Raw genomic sequence first — 14,505 nt, 5'->3', positions numbered from 1 at the left:
AGACACTTGTCACTCAAACCTATTCCAATGCCTGCCTGTTGGCTGATAATTTTTGTCTGGGTGTGCACGATAGGGCTGACCCCAATTAGTCGACTGGTCGACCAAGATTTTGTTGTTGTTGAGCACTAGCAAATATATATAAACGCAGCAACAAAAAAGAAACGTCCCCTTTTCAGGACCCTGTCTTTCAAAGATAATTCGGAAAAATCTAAATGACTTTACAAATCTTCATTGTAAAGGGTTTAAACACTGTTCCCCATGCTTGTTCAATGAACTATAAACAATGAATGAACATGCACCTGTGGAACGGTCGTTAAGACACTAACAGCTTGACGGTAGGCAATTAAGGTCACAGTTATGAAAACTTAGGACACTAAAGAGGCCTTTCTACAGACTGAAAAAGACACACAAAAAAAGATGCCCAGGGTCCCTGCTCATCTTCGTGAACGTGCCTTAGGAATGCTGCAAGGAGGCATGAGGACTGCAGTTGTGGGCAATAAATTGTAATGTCCATTAGGGCTGAGTGATAAATCAATATCAATAATTAGAGGTGATTACTTCCCTCCAATAACGATAAAAAAAAGTGTAGATTTATTTTTGATAATATCGATATAGAATAATTCGGTACAGCAGTCCATTTCACCCCTGTGACGCAACAGGAACGTGCAGAGAAGTGACACTATGCACGTGGAGAGGTACACGCCCACTAAACACCACTTAGCACCTCGAGTAGCCACTATTAACCACGAAACATTTGTGATGTAGGTGAAAACAGTGGCAGTGAAAGCCATGGAGCAGCTTCCAACCAAGAAATCATTGATATTAAAAGGGTTAAACGGTTTCAGTCATATTATGCATTGCATTGCTAGGGACATTGGTAAGGATCAATTAGCACTGTCGAAAAGGAAGGTTAAGAGGCTTATCAATTTAATTGACCCCAGGTACGTGCTCCTTGGCCTCCTTTATTTAACTAGGCAAGTCAGTTAAGTTGACAGCCTATCGGGGAACAGTGGGTTAACTGCCTTGTTCAGGGGGTAGAACGACAGATTTTTACCTTTCTGTTACTGGCCCAACGGTCTAACCACTAGGTTACCTGCCGCCTCTACACTCTAACCACTAGGCTACCTGCCTCCTCTACACTCTAACCACTAGGCTACCCTGCAGCCTCTACACTCTAACCACTAGGCTACCTGCCTCCTCTACACTCTAACCACTAGGCTACCCTGCCGCCTCTACACTCTAACCACTAGACTACCTGCCTCCTCTACACTCTAACCACTAGGCTACCTGCCTCCTCTACACTCTAACCACTAGGCTACCCTGCCTCCTCTACACTCTAACCACTAGGTTACCTGCTGCCTCTACGCTCTAACCACTAGGCTACCTGCCTCCTCTACACTAACCACTAGGCTACCCTGCCGCCTCTACACTCTAACCACTAGGCTACCCTGCTGCCTCTACACTCTAACCACTAGGCTACCCTACCGCCTCTACACTCTAACCACTAGGCTACCTGCCTCCTCTACACTCTAACCACTAGGCTACCCTGCCTCCTCTACGCTCTAACCACTAGGCTACCTGCCCCCTCTACACTCTAACCACTAGACTACCCTGCCTCCTCTACACTCTAACCACTAGGCTACCTTGCCGCATCTACACTCTAACCACTAGGCTACCCTGCCGCCTCTACGCTCTAACCACTAGGTTACCTGCCGCCTCTACACTCTAACCACTAGGTTACCTGCCGCCTCTACGCTCTAACCACTAGGCTACCTGCCGCCTCTACGCTCTAACCACTAGGCTACCTGCCCCCTCTACACTCTAACCACTAGGCTACCCTGCCTCCTCTACACTCTAACCTCTAGGCTACCTGCCTCCTCTACATTCTAACCACTAGGCTACCTGCCTCCTCTACGCTCTAACCTCTAGGCTACCTGGCGCCTCTACACTCTAACCGCTAGGCTACCTGCCGCCTCTACACTCTAACCACTAGGCTACCTGCCTCCTCTACATTCTAACCACTAGGCTACCTGCCTCCTCTACACTCTAACCACTAGGCTACCTGCCTCCTCTACACTCTAACCACTAAGCTACCTGCCGCCCCTACGCTCTAACCCCTAGGCTACCTGCCCCCTCTACACTCTAACCACTAGGCTACCTGCCGCCTCTACACTCTAACCACTAGGCTACCTGCCACCTCTACACTCTAACCACTAGGCTACCTGCCACCTCTACACTCTAACCAATAGGCTACCCTGGCGCCTCTACACTCTAACCACTAGGCTACCTGGCGCCTCCACACTCTAACCACTAGGCTACCTGCCGCCTCTACACTCTAACCACTAGGCTATTCTGCCGCCTCTACACTCTAACCACTAGGCTACCTGCCTCCTCTACACTCTAACCATTAGGCTACCTGCCACCCCTACACTCTAACCACTAGGCTACCCTGCCACCTCTACACTCTAACCAATAGGCTACCCTGGCGCCTCTACACTCTAACCACTAGGCTACCTGCCACCCCTACACTCTAACCACTAGGCTACCCTGCAGCCTGAACTTGATAGAAGCTGCTCCTCTGGAGGTATAACTCATCTAGCGCCCTACACTTGTCTGTCCAACGCATGTAAACAGCTTGCCCAGTCCACGGCCCAGTCCACGGCCCAGTCCACGGCCCAGTCCACTGCCCAGTCCACGGCAAGCTGCTCTATCCGCACTGATTGATAGATCACTTTAATGTTGAGGCAAATGTAAAAAAATATAATAAAAAAGGAATTATATAAACATGACTTTTCGGTTAAGAACATTTTATTTTGCTGGTCAGACAGTGGAATGAACGATTGGAAAATAATTTTGGTTCCAACCCTTGGTTCTCTCTCTCTCTCTCTCTCTCTCTCTCTCTCTCTCTCCCTCTCCAATTTTGGTTCCAACCCTTGGTTCTCTCTCTCTCTCTCTCTCTCTCTCCCTCTCCAATTTTGGTTCCAACCCTTGGTTCTCTCTCTCTCCCTCTCCAATTTTGGTTCCAACCCTTGGTTTTCTCTCTCTCTCTCTCTCCCTCTCCAATTTTGGTTCCAACCCTTGGTTCTCTCTCTCTCTCTCTCTCTCTCTCTCTCCCTCTCCAATTTTGGTTCCAACCCTTGGTTCTCTCTCTCTCTCTCTCTCTCCCTCTCCAATTTTGGTTCCAACCCTTGGTTCTCTCTCTCTCTCTCCAGATCTGTCCCATATGTGCTGTGCTGCCTGGCGGAGACCCTAATCACGTGACGGGCGACTTCGCTGCTCATCTCACACTTGAACACAGAGCACCCAGAGACTTGATATCCTTTACCCTCAGGGTCTTTCCCAATAGGCACACTACCGTTCTTTGAGCATGAATGAGTCCAAATCAAAGTATGCAAAAAGGGAGGCCTTTCTTGGGATGCGTACTTCGCTTGTAAATATTTTCGAAAGCGTGCGTCAACGCTTCAATGAAAAGGACGTAAAGACGATGTAATGCAATATTTCTCTAAAATCGGTGGCGAAAATTGTTTGGGCTGAAGAGAGAAAATAAACGGACTTTGCCTCTTCACATCTCATATCTTGCCTGACTACAATATTAATATTCTATCTTGATATGTTAATAAATACATGGTGTTTCATTTTGGCTTGTTTACCTGCCTATAATACCCACTGATGTGTGTAGATCACAACCCCATAGTAAGTCAATAGGGCTAGCTAGCCATTAAGAATTGGTTGATTCTCGCGTCCCACTGGCGTGTAGATCACAACCCCATAGTAAGTCAATAGGGCTAGCTAGCCATTAAGAATTGGTCGATTCTCGCGTCCCGACTCCCGCTCTTTCACTACAAAAAAATATAATCTGACAGAGAGGATGGCGACCAGTGATATCAGCAAACCACAACTGAACTCTAGTCTAGTGGGAAGATGTGTCTATACTGAACAAAAAAGTATAAATGCAACAATTTCATAAGGATATCAGTCAATTGAAATAAATTCATTAGGCACTAATCTATGGATTTCACCTGACTGGGAATACAGATATGCATGTGTTGCTCAAGGACACCTTAAAAAAAAAAACATGGGCCTCATCTCGTCACGTTATCTCTGTGCCATTGATTAAAATGAAACTGTTTGTTGTCCGTAGCTTATGCCTGCCCCATACTATAACTGCATCGCCACAACGGGGCGCTCTGTTCACAACGTTGACATCAGCAATATACACGTGGTCTGTGGTTGTGAGGCATGTTGGACCTACTGTCAAATTCTCAAAAAAAATATATATATATTGGAGGCGGCTTATGGTAGAGAAATGAACATTCAATTCTCTGGCAACAGCTCTGGTGGACATTCTTGTAGTCAGCATGCCAATTGCATTCTGTTGTGTGACACAACTGTACATTTTAGTGGCCTTTAAAAAATGTTTTGTCCCCAACACAAGGTGCACCTGTGTAATCAGCTTCTTGATATGACACAACCGGCCGATGGATGGATTATCTAATGAGTAGTTAGTAGTTAATAGCCAATGAGAAATGATCACCAACAGGGATGTAAATAAATCTGGGCACAATATTGAGAGAAATAATATTTTTGTGTGGAACATTTCTGGGATCTTTTTATTTACATGTTGTGTATATTCATGACGTGCCCTTGATGTTCCTTGACGGTGTTGCTCCACGATGAGTCGAGCGGTGTGCGGCACGTGCGTAGGATGATCCACCCGGGTCGGGGTCTAGGGGGGCCGAGGGCCCGTCGATCCAACATGCACTTCACCTCGTCAACCTCCGGGGGGAGCTCTACTACACAGAGCTCCAACTACAACAGGGAGGCCATGGATCCTATAGGAGGTAGGATGGGGACGGCTGGTTTGGAGATGACACCGCCTAATGCAGAAGTCTGTTCTACGAAATATATTTACAGAGCCTTCGGAAACTATTCACACCCCTGGACATTTTTTTTCCACATTTTGTTACATTAGACTGATTTAAAAAAAAAATGGATTGAATCACTGGTCTACCCACAATACACCATACTGTGAAAGTGGAATTATGATTTTAGACATTTTTTTTTTTTTTACAAATGAAAAACTGAAATGTCTTGCGTCAATAAGTATTCAATTCCTTTGTTATGGTAAATTAGTTCAGGAGGAAACATTTGCTTAACAATTTAACATATTGCAGAGTGAGTCCATGCAACACAAGTGTGTAACATGATTTATTTTTTTATGACTACCTCATCTCTGTACCCCCACACATACAATTATTTGGACGGTCTCTGTCAAGTAGTGAATTTCAAACATATTCAACCACAAAGACCAGAGTTTCCCAATGCTTCGCAAAGAAGGGCACCTATTGGTAGATGGGCAAAAAAACAAACATTGAATATCCCTTTGAGCATAGTGAAGTTATTAATTACACTTTGGATGGTGTATCAATACACTCAGTCACTACAAAGATACAGGCGTCCTTCCTAACTCAGTTGCCGGAGAGGAAGGAAACCCCTCAGGCATATCACCATGATGCCAACGGTGACTTTAAAACAGAGTTGAATGGCTGTGATAGGAGAAAACTGAGGGTGGATCAACGACATTGTAGTTACTCCACAATACTAACCTAAATGACAGAGTGAAAAGAAGGAAGCCTGAACAGAATACAAATATTCCAAAACATTTTGACAGAGAAACTAACTATGTCCTGAATACAAAGCGTTATGTTTGGGGCAAACACAACACATGGCCGAGTACCACTCTTCATATTTTCAAGAATGGCGGTGGCTGCATCATGTTATGGGTATGCTCATCGGGAAGGACTAGGGAGTTTTTTTTAACAATAACCCAACTTTTCAAACAGACACTAAAACACAAGGCTAACCAAGACGACATTGAATGTTCCTGAGTGGCCTAGTTAGTTTTGACTTTAAAAAAAAAAAAAAAAAATTGGCTTAAATCTACGGCCAGACTTGAAAATGGCTGTGACTTCCCCCCCTTTCTCTGCCGATAACTACTTTAAAATGTACGGTACATTCGGAAAGTATTCAGACACGTTGACTTTTTCCACATTTTATGTTAGTTACAGCCTTATTCTAAAATGGATTAAAGGAAATGTTTTCATTCTAAAACACACAATACCCCATAATGACATCACAATACCCCACGATGACATCACAATACCCCACGATGACATCACAATACCCCACAATGACATCACAATACCCCACAATGACAAAGCAAAAACAGGTTTTACATTTTTTTTGCACATTTATTAAAAATAAACTGAAATACATTATTTACTTAAGTATTCAGACCTTTTGCTATGAAACTTGAAATTGAGCTCCGGTGCATCCTGTTTCCATTGATCATCCTTGAGATGTTTCTACACCTTGATTGGAGTCCACCTGTGGTAAATTCAATTGATTGGACATGATTTGGAATGGCACGCAGCTAGGACTTTGGCGGTCACGGTTATTGTAAAGCAAAACACTGTCTGTCTCATGGTAATTGACTGTTATTCAACAAACACATGTAGCATCTCCTGGCTTCCACACATAGCCAACATGCCATTTTAAAAAGTCTAATAAATCCATGTAATATAGCCATTATTTATTTTAGACAGGTCTAAAGAAGCATGATTTGAAGAAAATATAGTATTTCCGAATAAAAGAATAGCATACTCTGAGTTGTCCTTATGTTATGTCCTGATGTGGCTATGCCAAATGGCTTTGGGGCGGCAGCGTAGCCAAGTGGTTAGCGCGTTGGACTAGTAACCAAAATGTTGCAATATCAAATCCCCGAGCTGACAAGGTACAAATCTGTTGTTCTGCCCCTGAACAGGCAGTTAACCCACTGTTCCTAGGCCTTCATTGAAAATAAGAATTTGTTCTTAACTGACTTACCTAGTTAAATAAAGGTAAAATGTTTTTTGAAAGTCACGCACTGCTTATGTATGATATCAGTTACGCCCCTTGTAAAGCAGATTAATTAATGTGCTTAAATTAAGAAGTTATTTGGCCACTTTAGTTGTGATAAACCTTATTAAAACATATAGGCCTATGGGCTAGGCTACATGAGTTGTGATACTAACCTTATTAAAACATATAGGCCTATGGGCTAGGCTACATGAGGTGTGATACTAACCTTATTAAAACATATAGGCCTATGGGCTAGGCTACATGAGTTGTGATACTAACCTTATTAAAACATATAGGCCTATGGGCTAGGCTACATGAGTTGTGATACTAACCTTATTAAAACATATAGGCCTATGGGCTAGGCTACATGAGGTGTGATACTAACCTTATTAAAACATATAGGCCTATGGGCCAGGCTACATGAGTTGTGATACTATGATTAGAAAAAGTTGCCAAAAAAAGTCAGTTTCTTGCCTTAAATTGGGGATCATTCACTAGTGATGGGCTAATATTGTCACTCATCACACTATTCTTGATTTAATCTTGTCTTTACATATACTAAATAACGTGACATTTAGTTAATTTCGATTGGACCATTAATCATGCACGTGTATCGAAAGAGGGGCAGAGGAAATGCATATATCTATGCACTTAAATAGGAAATGGAGAACGCTTTTCCTATGATTTATTTTCATGCCAGCCAGCTAGGTTATGCTCCTGTTGTAAATCTAAGCAATGTGCTTAATATTAGGAAAGTTGAGAAATACATATATTAAGGTTAGCCTATAGAAAGCTGATGGGAGCCTCCTCTTTTTAAGAGGCCATCACTCCTGTTTTCTCACGCAATTGCATAGGCTATAGAAATGTTGCTCTCGTGAAGTGTTTGATTCGATTTTTGGGCTCCCGAGTGGCCAGCGGTCTTAAGGCACTGCATCTCAGTGCTAGAGGCGTCACTACAGAATCTGGTTAGATTCCAGGCTGCATCACCACCAGCCGTAATTGGGAGTCCCATAGGTCGTGATTGGGAGTCCCATAGGTCGGCGCACAATTGGCCCAGCGTCGTTAGGGTTTGGCCGGGGTAGACCGTCATTGTAAATAAGAATTTGTTCTAAACTGACTTGCCAAGTTAATATAAAAATACATTTTGCATTGATGTCAGAGTGATTAGAGGGAAAATAGAGTGCTGAGTACCAGGCAGTTAGCAAGTTTGGTAGGCTACTAGGTTACGACCAGGAGCAGCATCAGAGCTTGGCGAAGCTTAATTGCCGTGACTAAAGGGTCAAGTGGAATTTGACTGCCTTCATGACTCATGACTGCCGGTGTGGCGGTAATACGGTCACCACAACAGGGCTACATTTCATCACTTTGTAGAGTCCATTTTACAGTAGAAATGGACGCAACCGCTCGAATGCCCGACCGTCCAGTCTTTATTTAGCTGTTCATTACACACACACACACACACACACACACACACACACACAAAAAGTGTGTAACTGCCAAAATAAAGGAAACACCATGTTTTTAGGGCATTGGGCCACCATGAGCCAGAACAGTTTCAATGCGCCTTGGCATACATTATACCAGTGTCTGGAAGTCTTATCTTCTTCCATGAGAAATTCCATCATTTGGTGTTTTTTGTTGTTGATGGGGGTGGAAAAAAATGCTGTCTCAAGGGCCAACTCCAGAATCTCCCATAAGTGTTCAATTTGGTTGAGCTCTGGTGACTGAGATGGCCCAGGACATATAGTTTATGCTCACCAAACCATTCAGTGACCAGTCCTGCTCTGTAGATGGGGGAATTTTCAACCTATGGGGGGTGGGGGGGGGGGGGGGGGGGGCATAGACATGGTAGCCTAAATCATCACCTTTATTTAACCAGTTAGGCTAGTTGAGAACAAATTCTCATTTACAACTGCGACCTGGCCAAGACGAAGCAAAGCAGTGCGACAGAAACAACAACAGAGTGACACATAAACAAGCGTACAGTCAATAACACAATAGGAAAAAAAAGAAAGTCTATATACAGTGTGTCTAAATGGCATGAGGAGGTAAGACAATAAAATAGGCCATGGTAGCAAAATAATGACAAAGTAGCAGATTAACACTGGAGTGATAGAGGTGCAGATGATGACGTGTAAGTAGAAATACTGGTGTGCAAAAGAGCAAAAAAAGTAAATAAAAACAATATGGGGATGAGGTAGATAGACTGGGTGGGCTATTTACAGATGGGCTGTGTACAGCTGCAGCGATCGGTTAGCTGCTCAGATAGCTGATGTTTAAAGTTAGTGAGGGAGATGTAAGTTTCCAACTTCAGCAATTTTTTTTTGTTGTTGTTGCAATTAGTTCCAGTCAATGGCAACAGAGAACTGGGAGGATAGGCGGCCAAAGGAGGTGTTGGCTTTAGGGATGACCAGTGAGATATACCTGCTGGAGCGCGTGCTACGGGTGGGTGTTGTTATCGTGACCAGTGAGCTGAGATAAGGCGGGGCTTTACCTAGCAGAGACTTGTAGATGACCTGGAGCCAGTGGGTCTGGCGACGAATATGTAGCGGGGGCCAGCCGACTAGAGCAGACAGGATGCAGTGGTGGGTGGTGTAAGGCGCTTTGGTAACAAAACGGATGGCACTGTGATAGACTGCATCCAATTTGCTGAGTAGAGTATTGGAAGCTATTTTGTAGATGACATCGCCGAAGTCGAGGATCGGTAGGATAGTCAGTTTTACGAGGGTATGTTTGGAAGCTATTCTATAGATGACAGGATGTCATTGCTTAATTACCTGAAGAACCACACCTGTGCGGAAGCACCTGCTTTCAATGCACTTTGTATCCCTCATTTACTCAAGTGTTTCCATTATTTGGGCCTGTGTATATGTATTTCTGTTCACCCTGCTACATCAGGCGACGGAGATCATTCTTATTGCACATCTGATAATGTACACCATGGATAGCCTATATGCATGGTCCAATGTGTTCATCTGATAATGTACACCATGGATAGCCTATATGCATGGTCCAATATGTTCATCTGATAATGTACACCATGGATAGCCTATATGCATGGTCCAATGTGTTCATCTGATAATGTACACCATGGATAGCCTATATGCATGGTCCAATATGTTCATCTGATAATGTACACCATGGATAGCCTATATGCATGGTCCAATATGTTAATCTGATAATGTACACCATGGATAGCCTATATGCATGGTCCAATGTGTTCATCTGATAATGTACACCATGGATAGCCTATATGCATGGTCCAATATGTTCATCTGATAATGTACACCATGGATAGCCTATATGCATGGTCCAATATGTTCATCTGATAATGTACACCATGGATAGCCTATATGCATGGTCCAATGTGTTCATTTTGGCTCATTTCTGGAGGTAGAAGTTGTATTTTAGATGATGTCGGCGTGCTTTTTATTTTCATACATTTTGGAGTAGGACACACACACACTGGTAGGACACACACACACTGGTAGGACACACACACACACACACACACACACACACTGGTAGGACACACACACACTGGTAGGACACACACACACTGGTAGGACACACACACACTGGTAGGACACACACACACACACTGGTAGGACACACACACACTGGTAGGACACACACACACACATACTGGTAGGACACACACACACTGTTAGGACACACACACAACAGATTCCTAAAAAAGAATATGCACTGTGCAACACACACCCTTAGTACATACCCGCCCCCACCCCCCCCCAATAGACCAGTCAAGACTAACACCCCCCTCCCACCCAAGGCCCTGACAGACCAGTATATCAGTAAAGACAGTGTTCGTGTCGGTGTTGCCATGACACATTCCTTAGTTATCCTAATCCTGTTTTTAATCCCGATTTTAATCCGTTTGGTTCAATGCCTACCACTGCTGTTTTTTAATGGCACCGGCCCAGATAGACTGCCACATGGACAGACAGAAATGACATTTTTATTTAACCCCTTCTTCCTCCCCACGCCTCGCAGAGCTGCTGTCCCAGTTGTCAGGGGTGCGTAGGTCGGCGGGCAGCCAGCTGAGTTCAGGTCCTTCAGCCTCCCAGCTACAGCAGCTCCAGGTAGGTAGTCCATAGGAGGGTCAGCAACCAGAGGGTCGACAGTTCGAATCCCAGAGCCCTCCGGTTGTTGTTATCAGTAGCCTAGAATCTGATGCAATTATTCTGCCATTTATGCCCTTAAGTGAAGCACTTTAACTCTTCATTGTCTTCTACGACTTCTTGTTCATCACTTCCTCCGTCCCCTCTCTTCCAACTTCCTGTCTTCATCTTCTCCTCCTCCTCCCACTTCGGTCTTCTTCGTCCTCATCACTTCGTCCTGTAGATGCAGCTCCAGGTGGATTGGCAGCAGACCCAGGCTACCAGACAGCAGTTGGAGACGGCCCGGGGCACCTCGCAACGCGGCAGCCGCACCTCCAACCACGCAGGGAATCACAACGCCAACCCTGGCTCCAACTTCTTCAACAACCTTAGTCCCAACCCGGAGCAGCAGGAGCCCAAAACACAGAGCAGCACCTCCCAGTTCCTTCTCAACAGGTTGGCAACTGTCTGCTACACTTCATTTATACTAGTTATTCTCTTGAGCGAGAGGCTTGTCTGCCCGTTAGATGTGGGTGATGGATTGTTTTTGTAATAGAGCTCCATTTGTCCCCCCTCCATCCTCCCTCCCCCTCCAGACTGAGTGAGCCGAGGTTGTCAGAGGCGGAACACCAGCTATGTGAGGGCCAGTGGGCGGACCGCTCGCTCTTCGTCACGGAGCTCCTCCTCTCCACCCTGCTGGCCAATCCCGAACACAGCGAAGACGACGACGATCTCCGTGACTACCACGATGCCGTGACGCGAGGCTCGGATGCCTTCGCCGCCTTCGAAGATATGGGCTGCGTGGGGGTCATGACCCTAGACGTGGCTCTGCAGAACCTCAACCTCCGAGAACTGAAGAACGAGCAGCATCCCCCGGCGTTGCCGTAGCCACCACTACAAAGTTGGGGGAGGGGGGGGGAAATTGTCATCTCATCTGTCAACCCCCCACACCACCACCACATTCTATTACAATGTGTACATGACAGGACACAGAATGTGAACGTGAGAGAGCGAGTGTTGTGAGCAAGAGGCAATTGAACAATTTATAATACATCTATATAAATGTTTATGAATGAAAGCGGATAATCAACTCCACATGAAGACGTGTTTGACTGCTTGGCCCCCAGCAGGTGAACGTAGGTCAGATAGATGGGTAGGTATAGCAGCTTGATCATTTATTATCATAGAGTCGTCCACAGACACACAAGAGGACAGACAGACAGTGGGAAGATCTCAATTGCATACTCCTTGTCCCCTATCCCTTAAAACCCAGTGGGTTTTAAGGAGACGTTTTAAGGAGACGTCTTCCCAGATTCTCTCCTCCTACGCCTCTGTGTTCCTGGATATTTATCAAAACCTACTTTGATGGTTTGCCACAACAAACGTTGGCACGTCCAGATTGTTCACCACTGTGTTCCCTCTTCTCAACTACAGTCACTGTTCCATATTAAACTGCTATCACAAATCGGGGAGTCGGGTATCATCGTAGAGATGTTTTAACTCCTATAGGATAGCATATGTGTGTTCGGTCTATGGCTAATCTTCCTAACCTGCTCTGTCAATTATAGGGGGTGTTTTTTAATTTTAATTTTAGTTCTACACAAATGATTCACTCCTCAGAGACTGTTGATTGAATGGTTTAGTTCCTACCACGTGTTTAATATCACTTACGGTGCCATGTGACCTTCTGCTTAATGCCAACTGACCCGTAGCTCAGTTTTTTTGAGTTGCATATCCAGAGAGAAGCTTCATACAGTATGCATAACACTACATAAAGGAGGTAATTAGACATGTTACACAAGAGGACCATAGAAGATCCACAAGACTGGTATAAAAAGGGAGTGTTTTCTTCTAAAAGGCAGGTCTGGAAGTAGGGAGTGTTGTCTTCTAAAAGGCAGGTCTGAAAGTAGGGAGTGTTGTCTTCTAAAAGGTCTGAAAGTAGGGAGTGTTGTCTTCTAAAAGGTCTGAAAGTAGGGAGTGTTGTCTTCTAAAAGGCAGGTCTGAAAGTAGGGAGTGTTGTCTTCTAAAAGGCAGGTCTGAAAGTAGGGAGTGTTGTCTTCTAAAAGGCAGGTCTGAAAGTAGGGAGTGTTGTCTTCTAAAAGGCAGGTCTGAAAGTAGGGAGTGTTGTCTTCTAAAAGGTCTGAAAGTAGGGAGTGTTGTCTTCTAAAAGGCAGGTCTGAAAGTAGGGAGTGTTGTCTTCTAAAAGGCAGGTCTGAAAGTAGGGAGTGTTGTCTTCTAAAAGGCAGGTCTGAAAGTAGGGAGTGTTGTCTTCTAAAAGGCAGGTCTGAAAGTAGGGAGTGTTGTCTTCTAAAAGGTCTGAATGTAGGGAGTGTTGTCTTCTAAAAGGTCTGAAAGTAGGGAGTGTTGTCTTCTAAAAGGTCTGAAAGTAGGGAGTGTTGTCTTCTAAAAGGTCTGAAAGTAGGGAGTGTTGTCTTCTAAAAGGCAGGTCTGAAAGTAGGGAGTGTTGTCTTCTAAAAGGTCTGAAAGTAGGGAGTGTTGTCTTCTAAAAGGCAGGTCTGAAAGTAGGGAGTGTTGTCTTCTAAAAGGCAGGTCTGAAAGTAGGGAGTGTTGTCTTCTAAAAGGCAGGTCTGAAAGTAGGGAGTGTTGTCTTCTAAAAGGCAGGTCTGAAAGTAGGGAGTGTTGTCTTCTAAAAGGCAGGTCTGGAAGTAGTGAGTGTTGTCTTCTAAAAGGCAGGTCTGGAAGTAGGGAGTGTTGTCTTCTAAAAGGTCTGAAAGTAGGGAGTGTTGTCTTCTAAAAGGCAGGTCTGAAAGTAGGGAGTGTTGTCTTCTAAAAGGTCTGAATGTAGGGAGTGTTGTCTTCTAAAAGGTCTGAAAGTAGGGAGTGTTGTCTTCTAAAAGGTCTGAAAGTAGGGAGTGTTGTCTTCTAAAAGGTCTGAAAGTAGGGAGTGTTGTCTTCTAAAAGGCAGGTCTGAAAGTAGGGAGTGTTGTCTTCTAAAAGGTCTGAAAGTAGGGAGTGTTGTCTTCTAAAAGGCAGGTCTGAAAGTAGGGAGTGTTGTCTTCTAAAAGGCAGGTCTGAAAGTAGGGAGTGTTGTCTTCTAAAAGGCAGGTCTGAAAGTAGGGAGTGTTGTCTTCTAAAAGGCAGGTCTGAAAGTAGGGAGTGTTGTCTTCTAAAAGGCAGGTCTGGAAGTAGTGAGTGTTGTCTTCTAAAAGGCAGGTCTGGAAGTAGGGAGTGTTGTCTTCTAAAAGGCAGGTCTGAAAGTAGGGAGTGTTGTCTTCTAAAAGGTCTGAAAGTAGGGAGTGTTGTCTTCTAAAAGGCAGGTCTGAAAGTAGGGAGTGTTGTCTTCTAAAAGGCAGGTCTGAAAGTAGGGAGTGTTGTCTTCTAAAAGGCAGGTCTGAAAGTAGGGAGTGTTGTCTTCTAAAAGGCAGGTCTGAAAGTAGGGAGTGTTGTCTTCTAAAAGGTCTGAAAGTAGGGAGTGTTGTCTTCTAAAAGGCAGGTCTGAAAGTAGGGAGTGTTGTCTTCTAAA

The 14,505-nt window shown here is 44.5% G+C and overlaps 1 protein-coding gene across 1 annotated transcript in view; it reads left to right on the top strand.

Moving 5' to 3' along the window:
- Positions 1–13,303, top strand: part of LOC139411878 (E3 ubiquitin-protein ligase KCMF1-like) — a 28,514-nt gene extending 15,211 nt beyond the window's left edge. The window contains exons 4-8 of the mRNA XM_071158627.1: positions 3,213–3,314; positions 4,673–4,841; positions 10,915–11,003; positions 11,266–11,477; positions 11,618–13,303. Coding sequence (XP_071014728.1) covers positions 3,213–3,314; positions 4,673–4,841; positions 10,915–11,003; positions 11,266–11,477; positions 11,618–11,909 — 864 coding nt within the window. The 3' untranslated portion in view covers positions 11,910–13,303. The remainder of the gene's footprint in view (positions 1–3,212; positions 3,315–4,672; positions 4,842–10,914; positions 11,004–11,265; positions 11,478–11,617) is intronic.
- Positions 13,304–14,505: the final 1,202 nt, after the last annotated feature.

Source organism: Oncorhynchus clarkii, chromosome 6, assembly GCF_045791955.1.
Source record: "Oncorhynchus clarkii lewisi isolate Uvic-CL-2024 chromosome 6, UVic_Ocla_1.0, whole genome shotgun sequence".
Lineage (NCBI taxonomy): Eukaryota > Metazoa > Chordata > Actinopteri > Salmoniformes > Salmonidae > Oncorhynchus > Oncorhynchus clarkii.
Note: the sequence above shows the minus strand (reverse complement) of the source record. Positions and strands in the feature narration are given on the sequence as shown.